Source organism: Ciconia boyciana, chromosome 7 (assembly GCF_034638445.1).
Source record: "Ciconia boyciana chromosome 7, ASM3463844v1, whole genome shotgun sequence".
Classification (NCBI taxonomy): Eukaryota; Metazoa; Chordata; class Aves; order Ciconiiformes; family Ciconiidae; genus Ciconia; species Ciconia boyciana.
The window spans coordinates 33837037-33861623 of record NC_132940.1 but is presented as its reverse complement, the minus strand read 5'-3'; the positions used below and the strand labels follow the sequence as shown (position 1 = coordinate 33861623).

At 41.7% G+C, this 24587-nt stretch overlaps 1 protein-coding gene across 5 annotated transcripts in view; it reads right to left on the bottom strand.

Annotated features, from left to right (window-relative positions):
* RNF2 (ring finger protein 2) overlaps positions 1–23853 on the bottom strand; it is a 28228-nt gene extending 4375 nt beyond the window's left edge. Inside the window, exons 1-5 of one of the 5 annotated variants that reach the window (XM_072867765.1) lie at positions 23834–23853; positions 3326–3414; positions 2797–2957; positions 1393–1608; positions 282–554 (exon numbers count right to left, since the gene is read on the bottom strand). In XM_072867765.1, the coding sequence (XP_072723866.1) occupies positions 282–554; positions 1393–1608; positions 2797–2957; positions 3326–3412 (737 nt within the window). In that variant the 5' untranslated portion in view covers positions 3413–3414; positions 23834–23853. The other 4 variants (XM_072867764.1, XM_072867767.1, XM_072867766.1 and 1 more) reach the window with 4 other exon arrangements.
* Between the last annotated feature and the right edge of the window lie 734 nt (positions 23854–24587).

The following is a 24587-nucleotide window of genomic DNA, read 5'->3' as shown; positions in this document are numbered from 1 at the left end:
ATACCATCATCCTAGTACCTACTGTGAACTGCAATGCTAGAAACACTTAAAAATCTTTATTTGTGATCAAAGGCTTAAAACAGATTGTTACTGCATTCTTGATAATAGTTGAGCAGTACCATCTACCTAACTTGCAATGGAAAGAGGGAAAGAGTACATATGGTTAAACAGGACGTGGTATGACCAAAGTAAATTGATTTTAAAAGCCCCAAGGAGTGATAGAAAACAAAAGCAACAGAAAATAACGGCAGAATACATGAAGAGGAATAGAAGACATTTACCTTGTCTGTGCACTGTCATCGTTCTCCATGAGGGTCGGATGAGGCCTGAAGACTAATTCAATTTCACTAGCACCATCCATTACGGGGTCTATTGCCACAGTTGTGTTGTTATTGTCCAGTTCTAGTCCAGAATCATCCGATGTTTTGGTCCTTTTATTACTAGGCCCCGCTTCCTGATTACTGTGTGTTGAGGCATTGCTACAGTGTGAACTGTCACCATTATCTTCTGCTCCACTACCATTCTCAATCTGTTGTTTCTTTCCCCTCTGTAGCCTGATCAGAAATAGGTGGAAATAAATGCTAACCCACATTCAGAATTCACCCAATGTACAGGCCCACGATGCTTGTACAACTCCTCCCTCTCCCAGCATCCGTCATGCCAGAAGTTAGACATATGCACACACAAGCACTAAACGTTTCAGAGATATTTAAAGTTTAAAAAAAAAATTCGTTCTTTCTTACAAAAAGATACTGATAGACAAGACTATGGATTTTTTCCTATCCCTCGAACACCTTTTAGACATGTTTTAAGATCTTTTTTTTAACTTCGTACAATTATTTTTATTTTTTCAGACAATTTCAAACCATTATTTTAATCTAAATATGAATCCACATGTGATTAAAAATATAAATCACACCATGCTTCACCACAACATAAAGTCTGGGGCCTCTTTCCCAGCTGGATCTCTTAGGTTTAAATGCACACCCAGAATTTCAATACTGTGTAAACACCATATATTCCAGCCTTGTGAATTCAGTTGCAATTACAACCTACGTTCTAGCATTATGTGCATTTACTTGCATGTAATGGTAATATGTTGGTACAGGATTCATTGATCACAGTTTATTACCCAAGACATGATAGCCATAATTTGGTAAAGTGAAGCTGAAATTTGCTGTCTACATCAGGCTGCCATAGAAGTTGCAGGGAGTGATACAAAGGTTTCTATTAGTAGGTTAAAAATTGTTTGCCAAAGGTTAAAAATTATTTTGGTAGATTTCAGAGGAGAGAAGGGGAATCTCAAGCTATACAGGGAGTGAGGACAAACGGTGTATTTTTAGTGTTAAGGCAAACAAGGTTACATGTGGACAAATTATGTGGATTACATACCTGTTCATAGCCTGAATCTTTAAGCCTTCCTCAATGCTGTGACTTAAAGCTTGCTGGTTATTGTGCTTGCTGATTCTTGCTAGCACTCTCTCCTGATGAGCTTCATATTCATCTCGGCTTGGATAAATTTTACTGATGAGAGCATCAAAATTGGGATCTGGTCTCAGTGATCTTTTTGAAACTAGCTTTTTACGACATGTGGGACATTCTTTGTTGCTGGACATGAAAAAAGAATGGAGAAAACAATACTAACTCTCCAGCAATAACAAAAGTCTGCCCTAATGCTGCAATTCTTAGTCAAAGTGCTCACCCAAATGCAATATTTACAGTAAATCTGGAATGAGGCTTCTATCTTTTGACAGATCAGGTATTTCCAGATATTTAAACAAAACCGCCAAACATTTATCTCCCTGCTTAATTTTTTTTTAAAGTATGTTTGAGCAAACTGTATTTAGACTGAAGAGTTCAAAAGTTCCACTCTGCAAAACGGTTCTTCCCTTAACTCTCTGCATGGATTTTCACCTAGAAAAAATGCATGTCTAGTGGGAATGATATTAAAGCATAGTCCTTCCTAGCACTCGCAGGACAAAACAGAGATTAAGGAACCTATTCTATAGTTCAAGCACTAATTACCGGGAAAACTAAAACAGTCTTGTCCTTCCTACCATTTTGTTCTCATTTAACTACGATGTCAGGTTCACACAATTTTTTCCTGTAAGAGGAAGAGGCCTCAATATCTGAAACACTGGCATCTTTACTCCTGATGGTTTTCTTGTTTCCTTCTAATGTATTTTTGCTAATTACTCATCAGAATTTACAAAGGCACAGCAAATTAAGTGTGACCTCTGAACACAGGTAATTACCATTATCAGAAATAGATATTCACATCATTGACTTAATTGCTGTTGGTTACCTCAGAATTCTATTGCTTTTAGGAAAATATGAACTCGTAGCTGAAGAATACAAGAAAAAATATTTGTACTTTAGCATAGGTTGTTTCAGTAGTGAAGCTTGGAAGAAGGACGACTACTGAAAGGCCACACAATTTGCAATTTATTATTAGGAAAAGGAAGAATAAGGGAAATGAGACTCATTTTTGTAAGTAATGTAGTGTATTTTTGTTTTGCTGTTACTGGATTGAAAAAAAAAAGAGAAAGGAGGTTTTCAACTCCTTGCAAGAAACAAAGTTATGGGATGATTTTTCATATGAGGAAAAAAACAGATCTGGTCTGCCACAGAAGGCTGAACACAAGAATGAAATATGAAAGGTGTGCTACACATTCAGAAACTTGCAGTGCACAGGCATGTAACTGTTCCACATCAACACCCAGGACGTGAAGGATTTTCTTGATCACATTTTCATCTTAAGTGAAATCCCTTTTCTCTGTAATAATATTTACATACCCACTCCTGAGGGCTGTAATAATACAGTCAGCACAGAACCGATGCAAACATTCTTTTGTCGTCATGGTGTTTTTTAACATATCCAAACAGATGGGACACATCAGTTCACTGTGCAGGCTCCTTGGTGACACCACTATTTCCAAGCCATCAGTGATTGCTTCCTAGCGTAAAATAAAGTTCTTTAATGGAATTTAGTAACTTCCTCACAGAGATTGCATGTTTTACTATTCTTTTAAAGAGAAACACAGTAAAAAGACAAAACAAGACACATACACAACCACATCAAACACACACACACACACATACTGCGAAAGGAAGGAAAAAAGAAATAAAGATCAAACATCAATTTATTTTTCTAATATTATAAGACAGGTTTTGTTTTGGGAGGATTTTTTTAACATATACTATCATTTAAAATAGGCAGTTAACACTCCTAAAGGAAAAAGAAAATATTAGACATCAAGCTTAACGTTCTAAAAAGTATAAAAAAGAGCCTTGCCATGAAGGCCAGGTCTTCAACATGTATTACCTGAGGCGTTCTTTGCAATTCGTACAAACTGAGCTCCCATGTTTTGCTTAAAGGTTGCGTCCCATTTGTCTGCACGGCTTGAGACATGGCTGGGAGAAAAAGAGAAAACAAGTTGCACGCTCATGTACAAGGAGCCAGCTCCCTCTCCCGAGCAGGCTCCTCTGGTGAATGAGGCATCCCCGGGTCCATACAGACACAGCGGTCTCTGTGCCAACCAAGCAGAAGTACAGCGGGAACGCTTGTTCATCCAAGTACCAGGCTCCACTGTGTTACACACGGATAATCCCATGCACTGTACCACTCCAGAAAGACTGAGGGAGTCAGTCAGCCATGAACACTTTGCAAAAATCAATTAAGGTTGTTAAACAAAAGTGGCATAGAACTGAAGGCCATAAAACTATGGCTGTGTGGTGCGAAAGCTGCAAATGCCACCTGATGCGGAAAACATTCATAAAAAATCCACTTACAAACGCACATGTGGGTCAAGTAGGGTCTACTTCCTAACTGAGTAGAAGGTCAAAGTTATACACGCACACAGAAAACTAGCTAAATATGTCCGCTGGAAGCATGCTATAATGCCTTTCTTTTTCCTCCTGAAAATACATCAGGGGTTGGGGTTGCTTGGGGTTTCCAATCAGAAGTTTAGAGAATACTGAAAGATCAAGTAAAACCTAGTCACTGGGTAATTTCAACCAAGAGGTCCGTTTTTCCTGTGCAATCCCACTGGGCTTCAGTGGATGTGCATCTGATTTGCAATTACATGGCGGTGGGGGGGAAGTCAGAAGTTTTTAAGTTTCAGAAGCCCAAATCATACACACATTATCAGGGTTTTGCTCATTTTTTGTATCAGTAGTGGTAGACACGCATTCCTGGAAATGGACAGAGATAAAAATAACTGCACTCAACAAATGACTGATAACACTCCACATCCACTGCTGCAGAATTTGCTTACGGACAAAGGCACGCATCACCTTTTCACTAAAAAACCCCATAAATAAAACAAACACCAAAAAAAAAAAAAAGACCACGCAGAGAAACTGTAATGCTTTTCCATCAACATTTTGGGATTATTGTATGAGATGAGGCATAACCACTACACATGGTCACTGCACACATGTGAAAGAAAATCAGGTCAAAACAACAGAAGATGATGTTTCTGAACAGAAAATATTTTCACACTGGGAGAGAGGGGACAATCCTTCCCATCTCTCAAAAAATGCCTGCCTTGAAGTAGGAAAACTTAATCTCAGACTGTGTGGTATGTTTAAAAAAATAAATGTAACCATGTAAGAGGCAAGATTGCAGTTGCAGACATTTCTACTAGGTGGAAAAAGCAGAACTGCTTTCTTCCTTTCTTTTATAACTTTTTAAAAATCTAGGTTTGTATTTCCAGAACCTTCAAATCAGCAGCCAAATGCAGATTCTATTGGCATCTACCCTGTACATTATAATCCAGTTTCCAATTCATCAAGTTCTATATGAAAAGGGTCAGCCTCTCTGGAGAACAAGGTTACTTTATAAGCTTTTATTAATTGTTGAGGGAAAAGCAAGCAAAGCAGTGCATCAAAGATTATTATATCAACTTTTATCCAGGCACAGAAATTAGAGTTTTCCCACCTTATGAAAAAAGGAGGGGGGTAAAAAAAAAAAAAAAAGCTTGACATAACATAGCCATGTCCACTATTATGTCTAATAAGTAACGATGGTCTGAAGAGGCGTCAAAAGAAATAATTAGGACATGACAGACTGTCAACTGCAATTTTTACTATATAAATATTGTGCCCTAAAAATACAGTTTACTTGTCACAAGAGACATGTTCCTTTGTGTGGATCAGAAAAGTAAGATGTCCAGTTAGGACCTCACCTCCCCATTAAACATGACAAGACACCACAACCCAGCTGCAGGCTGTCAGCTCCCAGTCTGGGCAAGCATTGGACTGTCCTGTCAGGATTCTGGGCATTTTATTTAAATTATTCAGAGGTATGAATTTAATGATGGTATTAAGTGACACATCTCAGCAAAGAAGCAATGTTGGAAGGAAGTAGTATTTCTCTGTGTTCTAATTTCCACTATCATTTAAGGTAGTTCCAGGCATACAGGAAGTCCTTCGGGATAAGGATTTTTGTTATGTGTTGTTGCCAGTTGGTTGTTCTAACACAGGCCCAACTTTATTATTCTGTGTTTGCACTGGATATTACTCTTGAGTGCTTTTAAAGCTGACACATTTAATTAACTATCATTTCAACTACTGATTCAACTAAATTCGTGAAGCTGCTAATCATTCACACCCTTCCCAAAAATCTGCTGAAGCATACAGTCAGACTGCAGCAGATTAAGACACTTAAGTCCTAGTAAATCCAGCCTCTCTTAACAGAAGAGCCTGCTCCCAATATTACACAGCTTCATCACAGTAAAAAGCTCATCTAAGCAGCCCCATTGTAAAGAGATCATCACATGCACAAGTAGTATCTTGCCTAAACTGGCATGCTTACACTTGCTAACACAGAATGGCAGCTCTCCAGGTGCCTGACTGTCAGCAAACCTATCAATACGGAGAACAAATATATTAACACTATCATTTATATTGCAGCCTTGCCTACAAGCCCGAGGCTACACTGCAGAAGACACAGTACAAGTGTCATGATAAATAATTGACCAGCTTTATTCTAAAAGCTTCTAATCTGAGATGCTGAGTGCTTCATTCTCACCCTAAGGTCTGCAGTGACAGCACTTTCAAATTTTAAGAGGAAAAACACTGGCCTTAAACCTAGCTGAAAGCTGGAGAGATCCACGTAGTCCACTTTATTACTAGCAAACACCTCCTCTGCCTCTGATATGTACGAAGTCGAAATCTGAGGAACACTGGAAACATGGTCAATTTAAACATGCTGAAAAGCCACACACGCACCCCCCAAATCAACAACAAAAAAACTGCATTCTATTGCACAGAGTTTTTCATCTGTTTGATGATCAATAAATAAGCCTCCTTAGCTTTTTCTCTGTTCCCCTACAGTTTCCAGATCTGTATTGGGCCTGAAAAATGCATGTGAATGAGGCTTGACTTCTCTTCCTTATGACATTGTTGGACATTGGATTGGATTACGTTTCTTCACACTGCTGAAATCTAATACAGCAACATCAACAGCTGGCACCAGTATCAAAGATCAAACTCCACAATCAGGAGAGGCATTCTGACCTAAAATTGCACTGACCATATAATAGCCATCAAGGATCAACTAGCAATCTCAAAATCATAATCAGTAAGCCATCTCTTTAGATGTTCTCATCAATGACTGATCTTCTCCATTCGCTTGGGGAATGGAGGTAGGAAAAACCTCTACAGTTAGCTGACTCTCAAGTCAAGCTTTACAACCAAGCAGAGGAGACTGCACTGGCCCCTTGCCGTCAGGTTGAACAGCAAATAGGCAACTATACTGACATCTGTTTTAAGTAAGCAAGTACTCTTTAGAGGCAGTCATTTTCAAAGCACATCCCAAACAGCGCTGCTTAGTTCATTTTCAGGTGTCATTTAATCTGTTGGTCTCCAGTAGAAAAAACCCTAATGAGCAAGACACGGCTGGACTGGACTCCACCATTCTCTCTGTTCTTGTGCTGGCTGTCGAGCTGAATTGCTGCGGACAGACCACCTCCAGCTCTCCTTGCCTGGCACAAAGGTAAATCCGACAGAAGGGCTTTTTCTGTCTGCTCTGACAGTGCCAAGACATTCACAGTCTGCAACAATAATACAGCGATTACTCCTTAGTTCAGTTTTCTTTTAGGACAGTCCACTGCTACTAGATTTGAAGCAGGCATCTGCTAAAAGAAATCCTGAATGGTGCAGGATTCTTCCCTACTTTACCAAGCCAGACTAGCTGATCCTTTCTAAAGCTACAAAATTAGGAAAAGTCTTTCATGAGTCAAAGAAAGATTTTTTTCTGTCATTGACACTTTGTTCGGAGTTAAAAATATAAAGTGGAAAGTTTCTAGACAGAAGGAACAACAGACTTTTTATTAACTACTACTGGCAAGGGGAGAGAAGATACAGAATAAATATAAAACCTCACATTTATTCTTTAGTCTTGAAATTTATTTCACTGAAATCTCACATTCTTAAGTTGGATCTTCACTGACATAGTTCACTATTCCTCTGCATCCCCTTTGGCATTTTTAAAAAAAAAAGTCTTACATAACAATTTCCTCATGCTCATTTTTCCAACTCAAAATATGAAGCAGATTTCATCACAACAATATCTACTTAAGTTTTCAGCTGTTTAACATTTCAGATCTTCTCCACTGAAGAGACAAGATCTCTTCTTCACAGGTTGCAGGTTTTAGCATTGGGAACAACGTAAAGTCAGACACTCCATCAGCCTTTTTTCATCATTAAGTTTTTGAAACAACTTCTAACACATCATGACTTTATACTTTTTATCACTTTTTACCTTTATGACTTGTCTACACCCTCTGGATATAAGAGGAAAGCAACCAGTCACACGACAACAGGGCAACATCAAGGCGAGAAGCCACATTCCTGTAGGCAGATCAAACACCTTTCTCTCAGAGCCACTAACAAGTACTAGTTGTTGTGCTTTATGCTATAGCCAGAGGGCCACTCTCGTCAGTCATAAAAAAAAAAACAAAACACAAACCCAAAACCAAAAACAAACAAACCAAACCAAACCCCTAACCAATATTATAAGGACACCTGCAATCCTCCAGACTAACTCAGTCTTCAAGCACAGTAAAACTCGTAAGTACAAAGTTTGTAATTACAGAGTATGCACATAAGTCACTATCAAAGCAAGAGCTGACTGATATAACCAAAAGAACGCACTACAAATCTGAGAACCAGAAGTGCTATGAATCTCTTCAGGTTTGATTTTTGTCACTCCCCAGTTCCAAACAGCATCTGAAAAAAGGGAAACAAGCTAACATTTAGTATTTAGTAATAAAACTTGCCTAGTTGCTTTGTGTCTTTTATAGAAGAAAACTGGAAGATGAAAGAGGGACATTGCTAAAGATTATCAGAATGTGTCAATTTTGATTTCTTTGTACCCAGAATGTTTCTCAGTTCTCCGCATTGCCAGAAAATTAAAAACAAAAGAAAACAAAACCCACCTGTGCTGTTCTTAAGCAGCTTCAGAAACTTTTGATCGATTTTATATAACCAAACTTTATCCACAAGTTGAATAGATCCCTAACTAGAGCTGGGAGATGAGCCTGCCATCTTCAGTAAAAAGCACCACATCAATTAATTTGAAAGACTTGCTATTTAAGCCTGATTTCCTTGGAAAACAGGGCTTATGCAATCTTGCTCTTTGTGCTCATCCATCTGTAGGCTATTTTCCAAAACAAATTTGAAGACAAATGGCTGGGGTTTAAAAACGTAACAACAAAGTAAGTCTTGTTCCTGAAGCGCTGGAAAACAGGCAGACAGTTATAGGAAAAAAATAACAGTATGAAAGAACCCATCAGAAAAGCCCTTCTGATCTCCTGCCTGCTTGCTGACCAGGGAATTTATGCTGTAGAGTCCTTCCAGCATGCTTAGAAAAAACTCCAGCAGAGCAACATCCACACTTGTCACACACCACATCCGCTTTACAAGCTTTTATACTGAAATACGCTTAATTATTTGCTCAAATATAGTAATGAGTCACAGTAGGTTGGGCATTCAGGTATCCCTTTCCTGAACCTGTCCAGGAAAAATAAAATCCAACTGGCAACAAGTACACTTCAGACCACTCAGAGCTGCGGGCAGACAGGCTGTTCTGGCTACAAGGCAGCCAGAGGAAAAGCTCGGCAGCAGCACGTCACTACTCCTTCTCTTCCCTACTTTACCGTTTCCAAGGCTTACCACCTTTAGATTCACCAACATATAATCGCTCCTTAGTCTTCTTTCTCAAAATTTGTCATTTGTGAAAATTTAAGATTTCCTTAGCTCTAGCTTGGAACTAACCTTGATGGTGGTCCTGCTTTAACCGTGGAGCAGGGGGCACTCTACTGGATGACATCCAAAGATGGGATGACATCCCCCACAACCTGAATTATTCTCCAAAACACTTTGCAGTGCCTATTTTAGCCCAGGCAAAAGGCTAAAGAGCAACTGCACACATGGTTGTGTCAGCACACCTTGAGATCAGAGAAAGAGTGGAACGCAAGCAGCTGGAAAAGATAACCCACAAATCCAGCTCAGGTGTGGCCATAACCATACCAGCTGCTATTTAACTCAAAACAGTGTACTGATCTCTGAGACTTTCATGGAAAAACACTTTTGAGGAAAAAAAATGCATCAGGCTTTAAAAAAAAAAAACCACCACACATTCTTACACAGCATTAAATCCTTAGAAATCAACCGGGGTTTGTTCCAAGTTTTAAAAAGTAAATATTTAGACTTAAAACAGTAAGAGAGTTGGACCTTATTTGGTATGCCAAGTTCAACAGCACCTTCAACTATTCCGATTTTTTTTTTCAAAAGCATTAGTTCTTTTAAAAACAGGTATCATAGTGCAGTTACTTTGGAAGCTTAACAGGATTCGAGTTCTCCGTTTTACTCTCTCTGATACTGTAACTAGTATTGGGGACAAATTGCATGTTTTGACAAAGTATGAATTCAAGTTTGAATTCAATCATTCATTTCAATGTATTCAATTAGAGCATTCTGAAATTTGTTTTATTCTGCTTTTACTTTCTGGCTAAGAGCTTGATTTGAAAAAATTTCTGGAAAGACATTATTTGAAGGAATTAATAATCTTCACTGCAGTTCACTGGCAGATCAGATTGCTTTACATTTGGTTGTAATCTAGGACAATTAGTACTAGATTACAATCTAGTACTTTTAGTATTCACTCTTTTCTGAAGTTTTTTTCACCTCTGGATCTCAAAATCCGTGGGAGACAGCCGAATCAGGTTCTGGCCTGGAGCTCATTTTGTTCCCAGCTCTGAAATTAACTGCTCAATGATCCTGAACAAGTATGTCACTGCATTTGTCTGTGCCCCCCGTTCCTCTTCTGCTTGTTTACTCATATTGTCACCACTCTTTAAACTGTCTCTCACTATGTTTATATTACACTCACTATAATTATATACTGATCTCAAAAGGGGATAAGCTCGAGAGAGGAATGTCTTACTAAAGTGTTTTTAGTTCATTCAGCCATCAGTCCTTGTCCTCCTGATATCAAGTTCAATGTCATAATGTCCTTTACAGGGAAGGTTTTCACTTCTTTAGATTCGCAAATTGAATTCAGTATTATATTAGTAACATGTACAGTTATCTTCTCTTGACACAATCAGTCATGATCTATGCTAACAACAAATTCAAGCTCATCAATTCATGGTCAGAGTCGCAATCAAAACACAGTGCCTCTGCAGTGCAGCTCACCTCCATCGTGCAGGGTTCAAGTTGTCAGTCTTGCAGACATCTAAGACATAAGATAAGATTTTGTATCCATCATAATCTCTTACAGTCATTAAAACCCCATTAAGAATCTTCAGGAGCTAGTGCTGTGGACTCGTACCATGAGCCAGATATAAAGCAACAATTACAAAAGCTACGGAAAACAAAATGAGAAAGTATTTGCCATGACAAAGGGCATATGGACAGACAGAATAAACTGGTAAGTGTCAAACAGTATAATTCATAGGGGAAACTAATGCTATACTGAAAGCATAAAGCCACAGCAAAAGGATCACTAATAAAAGCTCGCTTCAGAGAAGTTTTCAGAGTCAGTTCATAATCTTGACTGGACATGGTCATGAAAAACCTGATCTAATTGGCCGTGCTTTTACCAGGAGGTTGTACCAGATGATCTCCGGAGGTCTCTTCCAACCCAAATTATTCTAATTATGGGAGTATCTCACTATTGGAGAAATTTATACTTAGGTTTGTTGTATAGAAGGTGAACACAGCCAAGAAAAGCCACCAGCAACTAAGACTGATCAGGCAATAAAGCACTGCCATAATAAAAAGCTGAAGAAACCTGAACGGGACCTTCTCCTACTCCACACCTGCATACACACACCTTCTACAATCTATGTGGCTGAACATGATTATATGAACATCCTCCTTACCCAGAAAAGAAACATCAGAAGGCTTTTTGGGGACTACAGTGACCACTGGCTGAATATGACTACATGAGCATCTTCCTTACCCAGAAAAGAAACATGAGTAGGCTTTTTTGGGACTACAGTGACTGCTAGCTTTATACAAAGTGGAATCCATTTGTTTGAACTGTGTGAAAACAGCAACAAAGGAATTGGGCCTTCAGATACCTAGTATGTTATTAAAAAAATACAGCAAGTCTGCTTAAGATGGGACTTTCCTCTGTAAACACATGCTATAACCACATATTTGACAAAAAGAACACTTTCCTTAAATATCTTCTGAGAACTTGTGGAATCAGCAGTAAAATTTGCAACAAGGTATTTTTGTCTAAACTTGAAAATTAACAAATAAGCCCCAAAACCACAATACAAATGTTTTCTGAGAATATAGTTTCTCTCTCCTGTACGTATATTTAAATTGGCCAACAGCAAACAAAAATGCCTTGGGTTTTGACCATGTACTAAAAGCAGACCTCTTGAAAGCTGAAGGTATCTGCCCAAATTTAACATTGGTAGCTGTTAGAATACAGCTGTAAATAGTGACAGATTAGGAGTCAATCTGCAAATTCATAAGGATCAGATACAGACTACAAAACAAATGTTATCAAGTGAAGAGTTTCAGCTACTATCACAGAATGCCTAAAAGTACATGCATGGGCTAATTTCAAAATTATTACCAAACACTTTATCAGTTAATACTCTATAGTAATGTAAGTGAGCTCCTTTGTAAATGCCATGTTTAAAAGTGAGTGGTTAGCAACACTTACACAAAGCCAGTGTTTAAAATACTTTTGTACACATTAACTAGAAGTCCATCATCTGCAAAGCACAATCAAAGCAATTAAAAGACTATTAAAGATGCCAAATTAATACAAACTATGAAGCTGAAACTTCAAATAGCAATTACATGCTCCAGAAGTCAAATCTGATAAGAGTACTTACACCGTGTTTTCCACCCTTAAGATACATCAGCTTGCAAACAAACACATCCTTGCACTGTATTTGCAGGATAGGAACACTGAATTAAGAAAAACTGAGGCAGAAGAGACATAGCTACAGCTTGTTGTTATATGCTCCGTAAAAGAGATGAAACCAGCACATCAGTAACTCCACGGGCAACAGTGCTGCTGGACACAGCAGACTTTAGACTTCAGGGATCTGCTTGGTAGAGTACCATGGGATAAAGCCCTGAAGGGAAGAGGGGCCCAAGAAAGCTGGTTAATATTCAAGGATCACCTCCTCCAAGCTCAGGAGCGATGCATACCAGCAAAGAAGTAGTCAGGCAAAAACACCAGGAGGCCTGCATGGATGAACAAGGAGCTCCTGGAGAAACTCAAACACAAAAAGAAAGCCTACAGAGGGTGGAAGCAGAGACAGGTAGCCTGGGAGGAATACAGAGAAATTGTCCAAGCAGCCAGGGATCAGGTTAGGAAAGCTAAAGCCCTGATAGAATTAAATCTGGCCAGGAACATCAAGGGCAACAAGAAAAGCTTCTATAAGTACATTGGTGATAAAAGGAAGACTAGGGAAAATGTGGGCCCTCCCTAGAAGGAAAAGGGGGACCTTGTTACCAGGGATATGGAGAAGGCTGAGGTACTCAACAACTTTTTTTCCTCAGTCTTCACCAGCAAGTGCTGAAGCCACACCGCCCAAGTCAGAAGGCAAAGGCAGGGACTGAGAGAATGAAGAACCACCCACTGTAGAAGATCAGGTTCGAGACCATCTAAGGAACCTGAAGGTGCACAAGTCCATGGGACCTGATGAGATGCATCCACAGGTCCTGAGGGAACTGGCGGATGAAGTTGCTAAGCTACTATCCATCATATTTGAGAAGTTGTGGCAGTCTGGTGAAGTTCCCACTGACTGGAAAAGGGGAAAAATAGCCCCATTTTTAAAAACAGAAAAAAGGAAGACCCAGGGAACTACAAGCCAGTCAGTCTCACCTCTGTGCCCAGCAAGATCATGGAGCAGATCCTCCTGGAAACTATGCTAAGGCACATGGAAAATAAGGAGGTGACTGATGACAGCCAACATGGCTTCACTAACAGGAAATCGTGTCTGACAAATTTGGTGGCCTTCTATGACGGGGTTACAGCATTGGTGGATAAGGGAAGAGCAACTGACATCATCTACCTGGACTTGTGCAAAGCATTTGACACTGTCCCGCATGACTTGTAAATCCTTGTCTCTAAAACGGAGAGACATGGATTTGATGGATGGACCACTCAGTGGATAAGGAATTGGCTGGATGGTCGCCCTCAAAGAGTTGTGGTCAACGGCTCAATGTCCAGGTGGAGACCAGTGAAGAGTGGTGTTCCTCAGGGGTTGGTATGGGACTGGCACTGTTTAACATCTTTGTCAGCAACAGGACAGTGGGACTGAGTGCACCCTCAGCAAGTTTTCTGACAACACCAAGCTGTGTGGTGTGGTCGACACGCTGGAGGGAAGGGATGCCATCCAGAGAGACCTTGACAGGCCTGAGAACCTCATGAAGTTCAACAAGGCCAAGTGCAAGTCCCTACACATGGGTCGGGGCAATCCCAAGCACAAATACAGGCTCAGGGGAGAATGGATTGATAGCAGCCCTGAGGAGAAGGACCTGGGAGTGTTGGTTGAGGAGAAGCTCAACATGACCCAGCAATGTGTGCTGGCAGGCCACAAAGCCAGCGTATCCTGGGCTGCATCACAAGAAGCATGACCAGCAGGTTGAGGGAGGTGATTCTCCCCCTCTACTCTGCTCTCGCGAGACCTCACCTGGAGTACTGCGCTCAGCTCTTGGGGCCCCCAACATAAGAAGGACATGGACCTCTTGGAGTGAGTCCAGAGGAGGGCCATGAAGACGATCAGAGGGTTGGAGCACCTCTCCTATGAAGACAGGCTAAGAGAGTTGGGGTTGTTCAGCCTGGAGAAGAGAAGGCTCCAGGGATACCTTATAGCAGCCTTCTAGTATCTGAAGGGGGCCTACGAGAAAGCTGGAGAGGGACTTTTTACAAGGGCATGGAGTGATAGGACAAGGGGTAATGGCTTTAAACTGAAAGAGAGTAGATTCAGATTAGATACAAGGAAGAAATTCTTCACTATAAGGGTGGTGAGGCACTGGAACAGGTTGCCCGGAGAAGTTGTGGATGCCCCCTCCCTGGAAGTGTTCAAGGCCAGGTTGGATGGGGCTTTGAGCAACCTGGTCTAGTGGAAGGTGTCCCTGCCCATGGCAGGGGGGTTGGAACTAGATGATCTTTAAGGTCCCTTGCAACACAAACTATTGATTCTATGATTCTATGAAATAAGAAAGCAATCAGATTCTTGTCAGGGCACCATCCTTGGATCCTGAACGGGGCTTTGGTAGTTTGTGTTTAAAACCATCTGCATCATTACAACCCTACCTACCACCTCCATCCCAAAAAACACTCCTCACAAGTGCCAGCACGGTCCTCCCCCAGTTCCTTCACAAATACCACAAGGAAAGGCACTGTTACCCATACATCCCCTTGCAATCACCCAAAGCCTCCAGAGCACTGCAGGAAGCCTCCACTCTTCCACCTCTCTCCAAACCTACTGCAAGAGCAAAGATCATGTCAACCCAGAGAAAAACGCCCATCTACTTTCACTGCAGATTCGACTGCTGTCCTTACACTCTTCCCCAGACAACTGAATAATGGTACAAAGACCACATTTACAGTTAGGATTGCTCAAAGGCTGACATTATAACCCATACCTTAGGAAAGCTATTAGCCATGAGGCACTCACATAGTTAAGTATCCTCTCTCCTTTCTTCCCAGATCCATTTTTAAGGGGTTCTGTATTTCATTCTTAAAGAGCAAACCTGGAAACCTGTTTTTGAGCTAAACAAAATAAACAAACTGAGTCTGAATAAAAATGCATGAAAATAAAGAATAGCTGGGACTATCCTGAGGCCACACATTACCGTAAATAATAATGTATATTAATGCAAGCAATCTGACTGTGATGCACATTACAGTCGATGTTTAATGTGATAAAACAACTTAAAGCAGGTCTACCCTTTCACTACTTCAAGTCATTCCAATTTCAGTTACACTTGAAGGATAGCATGATGCACACTGAGAAATAGACATAATGTGATAACCATCCTGACAATCCTATTTTAACAATATTTGCATCTGGTTTCTTGCCCTCCTATTTTCCTACTTTATTTACAGAAGTAAATGAAGAAATTAACATTCAAATGTTTTGATCAATTATATCAGTATAGCCCCACTATGGCTGAGAAAACAATTTAACTATAATAAAACAGAAAACTAATATTAAAATGAAACACACATTTTACTTTCAGATGGGTACATCCAGCTCCCACTGAATGTTAGATAACTGATCAACTGGCACAATGAAGAAGTTACTAATACAATAAAATTATTTGTACATACATGAGTGACAGATATTTCCCACACTCCAGGTTGTGCCAAGTTCTACATTTAAAATATAAATCCAGCCTGTTCTGTATGAAAAAGTAACATATTCTCCTTTTCTTTATAGTATTGTGTCACAGAATGCATATTAGGAGAAGTTATAAGTATGCATTTCTACAGGCTGCTTGAAAGCCCATCAGTTTTAAGACAGTTTGTCAGATTCTCTCATTTGCTACTTAAAATCAAGTCTAGATTTCTCAAAATGTGAAGTTCATTGAAATCCATTGTAAAGGTCACCCTAGAAAGATTCACACTTTTTCCTCTTATCTCATTACTTTCAATAACAAAGCTTTTCACCTAGAAGAGAATCAACTACATAAGAAGTTATTTTATGAACCTCAACAGTGGAAGTACATAAAGATTAGGGAAGCTGTGTTTATTCCCAAAGTAAGTATTATAAAGCTCTTCATTTTCAGATGATCAATCTGAGAAATCCAAAGTTTGTAAGCCTATAAAGAGCAGTTAGCAAAGAGAGACAACCTCATTTCTGCCCTAGAGCACTACCAGCCAGGAGAAAAAAAAGAAAAAAAAAAAAAAAGTAATTAATTCAAGACCACAGACTCAAAAATGTCCCAAAGCAGCCAATAAAACTGAGGAATGCAGAGAAACCCAAGGCACCGGTGCCGTTTAACAGCTTCAACAGTCGGTAACACTACAGACATCTTCCCAACATGATTGTCCCTCCCTAGTTCTGAGTTTTTAGTTTTCCTGATAACTAGTCCCAAACTCCCATTTTCCCACAACCTGCCCCATAAACTTAATAGGCATTCCTCTTCAACATAAAAAAAATACTTCCTTGAAAACCAAGTAACAACACCTAATGCTGTGATTATGAAATGTCCAGTAGGCTACCAGACAGATGACATCTGACAGGGGGGAAAAAAAAAATAATACTGGCATTTCTGAAACACACTAGCTTGCAAGCACATGGTTTTTTACAGTTTCTTCACTGTATTTATTCTCCTAAGGAAGAAAGTGTTTTTGCCTGGTGCCTTAAGATGTGGGATCTTCCAGTTAATTGCCATTCATAGTTTACTGGACCTGAAATTAATTGATCCATTGAGTATGGCAGCATTCCCAATCTGGCCATCAAGCTGCTCATCCTGGCCTTTAGAAACATTTGTGCTATGACCTCATACAAACCATCTGCTATACACCTGTACACCTATGGAAGAATTCAATTAATTTAATGCTAATAGAAGTGACCAAAAAGGAGAGACAATCCTCCCGCTTTAGATGTCAAGAGTTTAAAAAAAAAAAAAAAAAAAAAAAAAAAGGATCAAATTAAACTTTTGGTCATTCTCAAGGCTGTTTTACCACAGTCTTAAGAACAGTCACATACTTGTGGATGTGACAGAATTATGTGATTTTAAGTCAATGCTTCTCTGTATAGTTATAGCAGTACAGTATAATAAAGCATAATAATGTCCACGTATATTGCTCTTATGTAGCTGACACTCAAATTCAAGTTTATTCTAATGGGTTCTATATTCCCTGCTAGGGGCATCAGCAGCCTTTTCACACTACCTCCTGGATCACTCCATTACTGTCGATAACCTCAGTCCTTAGTGTTCAACTTCTTTCTTACAGTTCTGTATCATACCCTCCCGGATATCTCCTCAGCTACAAAAAATGAAATACACAAAATTATCACAACATTTGCAGAGAACTCTCTCTATACCATGTTAGTCGCCTCCAGGTAGTCCAGAATTCACCCATCTTCCTCTAGCTGTCATACCTACGAATGCTCAAACCCATCACATTTCAGTATCAGGCTATTCCTAAACTAAAAAGCTTAGATCTTTTTTATCTTGGAGGGATTAATTAAAAAACTTTTCAGTTTTTGGAACAACAACAAAAAAAAAAACAAACAACAAACATTGCCCACTGTTCTAATGCAACAGGTAGTAAGATTATTTTAATCATTAAAGCTAAAAAAAAAAAAAGGTACTTATCCTTTACACACCATTTATATCTTGTCCAAAGTGAGTACTAAAATACGATACAACATTAATGCCTTCTGCCAGGAGTGAAAACAAAACTGTTACAGGAACAGTACCTTTTTACTCTTGATGTGGGTCAATAGATCAGGCAAGCACTTGATCTCAAATGTGCCAAAGACCTTTGCCAACGATTCATATAAAAAACAGCCATTACCAAGCCATAATTTAGCCCTGTGAAGTAACAATATTAAGCAGAACTCTGTGGAAGAGTGAGTAGAATTGCCATTTTCTCTGTTATTTGTTAAATTTTATGCAAAGTTTCTCATATTATAAAGCACGCTACTGTATACTGCGTGTATGACGACCCAGGTGAGTTTTAAAAATGAAGTTGTTAACCTCTTGGAGTTAAATCAACTCTTCCACTTGTTGAGCCCATGGCAGAACAGCTCACTCACCATCCAGTTGCCAAGACAGTGTAAAACTGAAGGCACACTGAAATTACCGTGCTAGACCCTGAACTGCAATGCTTTAGGAGCCAGCACGGATCTGCTTCCACTTAAATCAACTTAAATCAACTTCAGAATTAACAACCAACTGTGAAGGAGAAAAGCAAAAATGCTTTTCTAAAATTAATTTCAGTGCTGTTATCAGATCAGAGTAGGCGGGATAAAGGACTGGAAACTTTTGGGAGCAAACAAAAGTAAACCTTCAAACTCCAGAAAAGTTTAATCTGTCACAGCAACTAAATATATACAAACAGGCCAGAAATGATACACATTGCCTTAGGATATTTTAATCAGACTTACTTTTTCTTTATTTAAATTCATTGTCTAGTAGCATGTTTACAGTGCACTGGACCTCACAGTCTGCAGTAAAAGACCACATTTACATCGATGTGACTGTATCAGAATACCATGTACCCTGCTGTTACGGAGTGTACCCCGTGCCACAGAATTATGCTTCCAAATCACTGCTTTTGTTTTCATAGTACTTTCTTACCCTAACAGCACTGCTGGCACGTTTTTTGAGGCTAACCAATTTCTTGCTGTCTCCCTGAAATAACAGCTGCCAAAAGCAAGAACTAACCACTCCAATCAATAACGTTAAGTTAGATGATTTCAATACCCCTGTTCTTAGCCTTTTAGTTTGCTGTACATTTTAATAGAAATGCTATGAACATACTTGCAGTACAATTCAAATGATCTTTCCCATCTCCACAAATGTTGTTACTAGTTTGCCAGCAAAGGTTAGGTCTCTAGAAAACTAGTCTTCTACTTTCAGTTTTTACACTGGGAACGTGGAGAAACGCAGTCCTTGACTGATGACTGTGCTGGTAGAAATCACTTCTATAGCTACAGTTACACCAAGAAAAACAAAACAAAACAGAAAAACAAACAAACAAAAAAACCTGCAGCTGTTTTTTACCCAACCACTCAACCCACTTTTGGTGATTATAATGAAACACACTGATTCAATTCCACCTTCAGGACTTTTCAGTTTTAATACAACACTGTGCTCACCCAGATTAAAAAAAAAAACCCCTGCCAGAGCTATGCATAGCCAAGGCTTCCAGGTTCCTTCCTGACAGTTGTGGTGTCAGGCACCGTCAACATCAAAACCTGCACTCTGTTCAATTGCAAACATGCAGATAATTTTAATAGGATCTTAATAAACAGGAGCTACAGAACTGATATATTACTTCCATAGTTAATTTGTTACAGTACTCCTCAGGGCTGTACCTCCTGCTCTGGCCACTGCACTGCAGTGGCTGTTCCAGCCTTCAGATACCCCTCCTGAGCCCATGGCAGAACAGCTCACTCACCATCCAGTTGCCAAGACAGTGTAAAACGGAAGGCACATTGAGATTACTGTGCTAGACCCTGAACTACAATGCTTTAGGAGCCAGCACGGATCTGCTTCCACTTCCATTGGGAAACCAATGTGGGTTGGTTATTTTTCTTTTCATTGGCAGAAAAAATGAAAGCCTGCTCATCAGTTCCTTGGACTACTGCTTTGGCTGCTTTGTTACAGTGCTACAGTATCCAAGATGCTTCTAAGCAAATTTTAAGAAACATTGTAGAATCTCATGCCAAATATACTGTAAATCAGGTGCACTGCTCTCCCCGGGCAACTGGGATCACATCAAGTCAGGCACTTTGTTATCCTCCCCTTCAGTATACAGCATACCTACTGTCCATCACATTTATTAATATAAATAGCAGTAAGCAGTAATATTCTAATGGGTCGGTATTGTGGGAGAAATTCTGAGACTATTAGATCAAGAAATATGCTTGGGTTTTCCTTAGTTTTTCCAGAGCTATGTTAGATAGCCACAAAAATTTCTCACCCACTTATCAGTTATCATAGTGAAGCTAGCCATAACCAACAGCAATATAATTTTCTTAATGAGAACAAAAGATGACTTGGTTATTAATAAACAGAAAATAAACTCCCCCACAACACTTGAGAGACAAAAAGAAAGACTCAACTAATCTTACATATGATTGACTTAATACCTACAATAAACTTACAGAAACAGAATTGTTAATTTGGCAGCCAGACAGCTTTCATCTAAAGCTGGGTGACAGCTAACAATAACTTGTGTTTTAAGGACTCTCTCTCAAATAAAACTGCACATTTCATAAACAGTACTACAGGAGCAATACTTACACAGTTTAAACCCAGTCATCATCCAAAATAGCTTAATTTTATCCCTGAGTGGTAAAGAGTAAAGAATGGATTAGGTTTTTAATTAGTTAGCAGAATACTACTGCTAACTCCCAGCTGTTCACAAGAGAGCTCCACGATTCAGAAGTGGGGAGAAGGCAGACAGGCATAATTCCTAACATATTTCTCCACTGCAACAAGTCTAAACAGCTCCATAATACCAAACGCTGCTCATTCCTCAGAAAATTAAGAATTTAAGGTCAGCTTCAAAGGCCAGTTATTTTCACCAACAAGCAGAACAAAGTTTAGGCTCAACAATATCCCTTCTCTAATCTCTTCTCTGTTTGCGTCATTATTAGACTGATGATCTGGTCAGTAAAAATAGGTAAAGGGTATTGAAGCAAGAAAAAAAAGTGGAAGGAATGCCTTTACTCTGATACTTCTTTCATGCATGTTCTCTGAACTGATGCTTCAGTAACAGTAGATTCAGTGCTCCTTTTAAGAAAAATACAACTGAGCAGTTGCAGACTTATGTCTCATTTTTGAAGCTCCCTTCTCCCCCTGCCTTTTTCCCCCCATTGCATTATTTTTTTTAAGCAAGGGAAAGAGAAACGTTTAAAGAAAGCTGAAGAAATTCACATATGCCAACATCTCTTTCATATATAAGACTGATGGCTTTCCTATAGGTTCCAACCACATTTCTATTTCATGATAACACAGCCCTGAAAATGCCGGAATTCTGCTCTAATCACCCAAGATGCCCAACCAAGTCTTTATATACAACATATTACAATGCATCACTCTTAAAACACAAAGTGTTGTTGATAAAGGAAGCCCCATGCAATTTATTACACTGGTGCTTGCGTATTACTAAAACTCTTAAAACATGACAGGTAGTGCTTTTCTTGGCAACTGCAGTAGGGCTGGTGTTTCAAAGCTTTGATGCCAAAGGTCAAAATTTTAGCCACTGAAGAAGTTAAATTCCTCCAATGCAAAATCTGCGTCCCACCTTTATTACGAAGCTGAATGCAGAAAATAATAAGGCATTTATTAAACACTGTAAATAACAATTCACAGGGTCAGTGAGGTCTAAAGATGTTCTAAACTTATTTAAGTATCATTACTGAAGAGCACCGTAACAGTCGGATCCAGCCACAAAGCTTGCTACCCGACAGTGCGGCTCACACTAACATCTGTCCAGTGAAACTCCCATCTCCAAACAACTGACAAAGCTAATCCTTCAAACAAGTATATCTTTTAATGCAAACTATACTACTTATCGATATCCACTCCTTTCAAAGTGAGCGCCTCTGTCTTAGCTGACGAGTTGAATGCCAGCTCTGAGCTTGACATGATGTATAAAAATGTCAAATTATCTCAATTACATAAGTTTTTAATGAAAACATAGATTAATACAAATGAGAGTACCTCTGCAGGGAACTTCTATGACAAATCGAGTCTTTGTCACTGAATGAATGACATATTTCATTAAAGAATTTTCCCCAAGCAAAAATAATTTCACCTGCACACCAATCACATTTTTTCAAATGCAAGCAATTTCCTTTAATCCTTAAAAGCCTGCATGCAATGCATAGTTATTACACAGAGTTATAACCACTTCCAAACAGGACTGGATTATGATTTATCATACTGGAAATCAGCTTTCTCCACTAGCTGTCCTCTGGATTTCTATGGAATTAGGCACTTCATCCAATTATTTTCCATAGAAGAGGCTCTGAAAAACAAATAGCTTAACAAAAATCCCAAGAAGACTAATGCTCAGAGTGTTTTTTTCATATATACACTGTGCCATGGGGTGGGTCCAAGGAAGGCAAACAACTTTGAAGAGCCAACTGCCAAAGAGTATAAAAGTTGGCAAGAAACAGGTGCTAAATTAACATCGGAAGCAGTGAGAGTGGGTGTGAAGGGAGGAGACACACCTACAGCTCCCGACACAGGGTCTTTCTCCACCTGACGCCCTGTTGGAAACGATGACATTTTCACAAGAGCAGTCAGATTGTTCCCAGTATCAGTTTATCAGTCTTGCAAATACTGTTCAGCATGGTGATGCGCATAGGCTTTAGGAGAAACAAAAGGCTGGGAATGCAGAGCAATAAATCATATTGAACACTGTATTTTAAGCAGGGGCAATTTAATAAAACCAAAGATAACGGCTCGTGACTCTGTTAATCAGCTCTCCCTTCCCAAGTAAGGCATTTGGCAATACCTCGTTCTCTGGGTTGGTGTTACAGTATGCGGTTGTGATACGGAGCTGTGTATGGTACCTCTCCCTGCAGCTTCCAGAGTGTGCGTGTGCACATACATATACGCACACATATATATATCCCCGCACCCCCGGGCTTCGCGGCCACACGCCGGCCCACCCGGGCACGGCTCAGGGCTTGCGATGCTCCCCGCGGCCGGCGCCCCTGTAGCAACGCCGAAGGCGCCAGGCTTTGGGGAAGCAGAAGCGGTCCGGACACGTCCCACGGCCCCACCGCCGGCCCCAGCAGCCCCCTCAGCGTGCGAGGCCGGTCAAGCGGGGGGCGAGCAGCCCCGGCCCGGCAGGAGTAGTCTGTCAGGGGGCTCAGGGCGAGTGGATCCGCCTGACACCGGGGCAGGCAGCACACCCACCTGTGCGGCGACTGCCCAACCGGGGCCGGGGGAGCCCGATCATGGCTCCTCCGCGGACAGCTCCCCAAGCCTGGAGGGAAGCTCACTGCGGGACGCGCCCCCCGCCATAACAATCACCTCAGGGAGGCACAGCCTCTCCTTCGCCTCCCCCGCACCGGGGTCGGGCACTGCTCCCGGCACCAGACACCCCTCCGGGGCACCCCGCCGCTGCCGGCGGCTCCGCACCCTCCTCTGCTCCACTAGGGGAAGAGACCCGGCAGTAGCGACCGCAGCCGCCCCGGCGGCCACCAACCGCCGCCCTCTCGCCTCAGGCCGCCGCGCCTCGCCTCACCGCACCGCTTGCTCCCGTCACCCACTCTCACCGGCGGAGAAGCCGCAGCCCCAGCAGCACAATATGGCGAGCAGCAGCCTCCGCAATGGAGCTCGGGAAATAGAGGGGAGTTACATATTCATGGCCGGGGTTGGGCAGGGGGAGCGCGGATGGGGCTGCCGAGACCGGGCCGCCCAGCGCCCTCCTCCTGCCCCGTTCCCGCCCCGCCGGGGCGCGGTGGCGGCGGCTGAGGGCCGCTTGTTCCTTTCCCCATCATCCCCACACCTCAGCTGCGGTCGTTTGGTCCCCGGCTCCCCGCCGCCTGTGAGCGCCGCGATCCCACTCCCCTTCCCCTGCCGCTGGTCCCGAGCGCCGGGCGATACGGAGCTCCCCACCGCTGCCCTCCCTTACCTCAGCATGAGGCCGTGGCTCTCCCGCGCCGTGGCCCCTCTCCATTAACGGCCCACACCGGCGCTAAGCCCCCAAGCGAGCCGCGGCCCCTTGCACCGAACCGGCGCCGCGGGCCTGGAGAGGCGCCAGCCGCCGACGGTGTCGCCTGACAGGAGGGGGCCAGGGGCGGGGGGGGGGGCGAGTGGCTGCTCTGCTTGAGGTAAAGCCGCGGTGGGCTATCGGTGCGACCCCGTATTTTCCGCTCAGCGCCGCCGAGAAGGGAACGGAGATCGCGGGGCTGAGCCCCCCCCAGCCCCGGTGCCTGCCCGGGAGCTGGCGGGTCGGCGTGAGGCGGTGCGGGTACCTCCGTGACGAGCAAGGCAGGCGGGATGGCGGCGGCGGTGTCCTGGCTGACCCCGAGCAGCCGCTTGCATCTCATCACCAGGTGAAGCGATGGAGTGAGGTTATTAAATTGTCTTTAGGCAAGAGCGGGTCCACCAGCCTCAGGACCCAGTGGGCCAAACGCATGGCCTCCGGCTGTCCTTTGCTGGGCTTTTCTCCCTGAACGTGCCCTCTAAACTCCACGGCTCTTGACCGGTCTTGCTCTCAGCCGCCTTTCTGAAGAGAGGAACGTGCCTGTCATTTGTAGGCCGTGAGACGAAGCTGGACCCCCCAGGCAGGACTGAACCGTGAGGTTGGGGCAGCGTGGCACCACGCCCAATGTAACGGCATGCTGCCATCTTCATGCTCCTCAAACAAGGGTCAGAAACTGAAC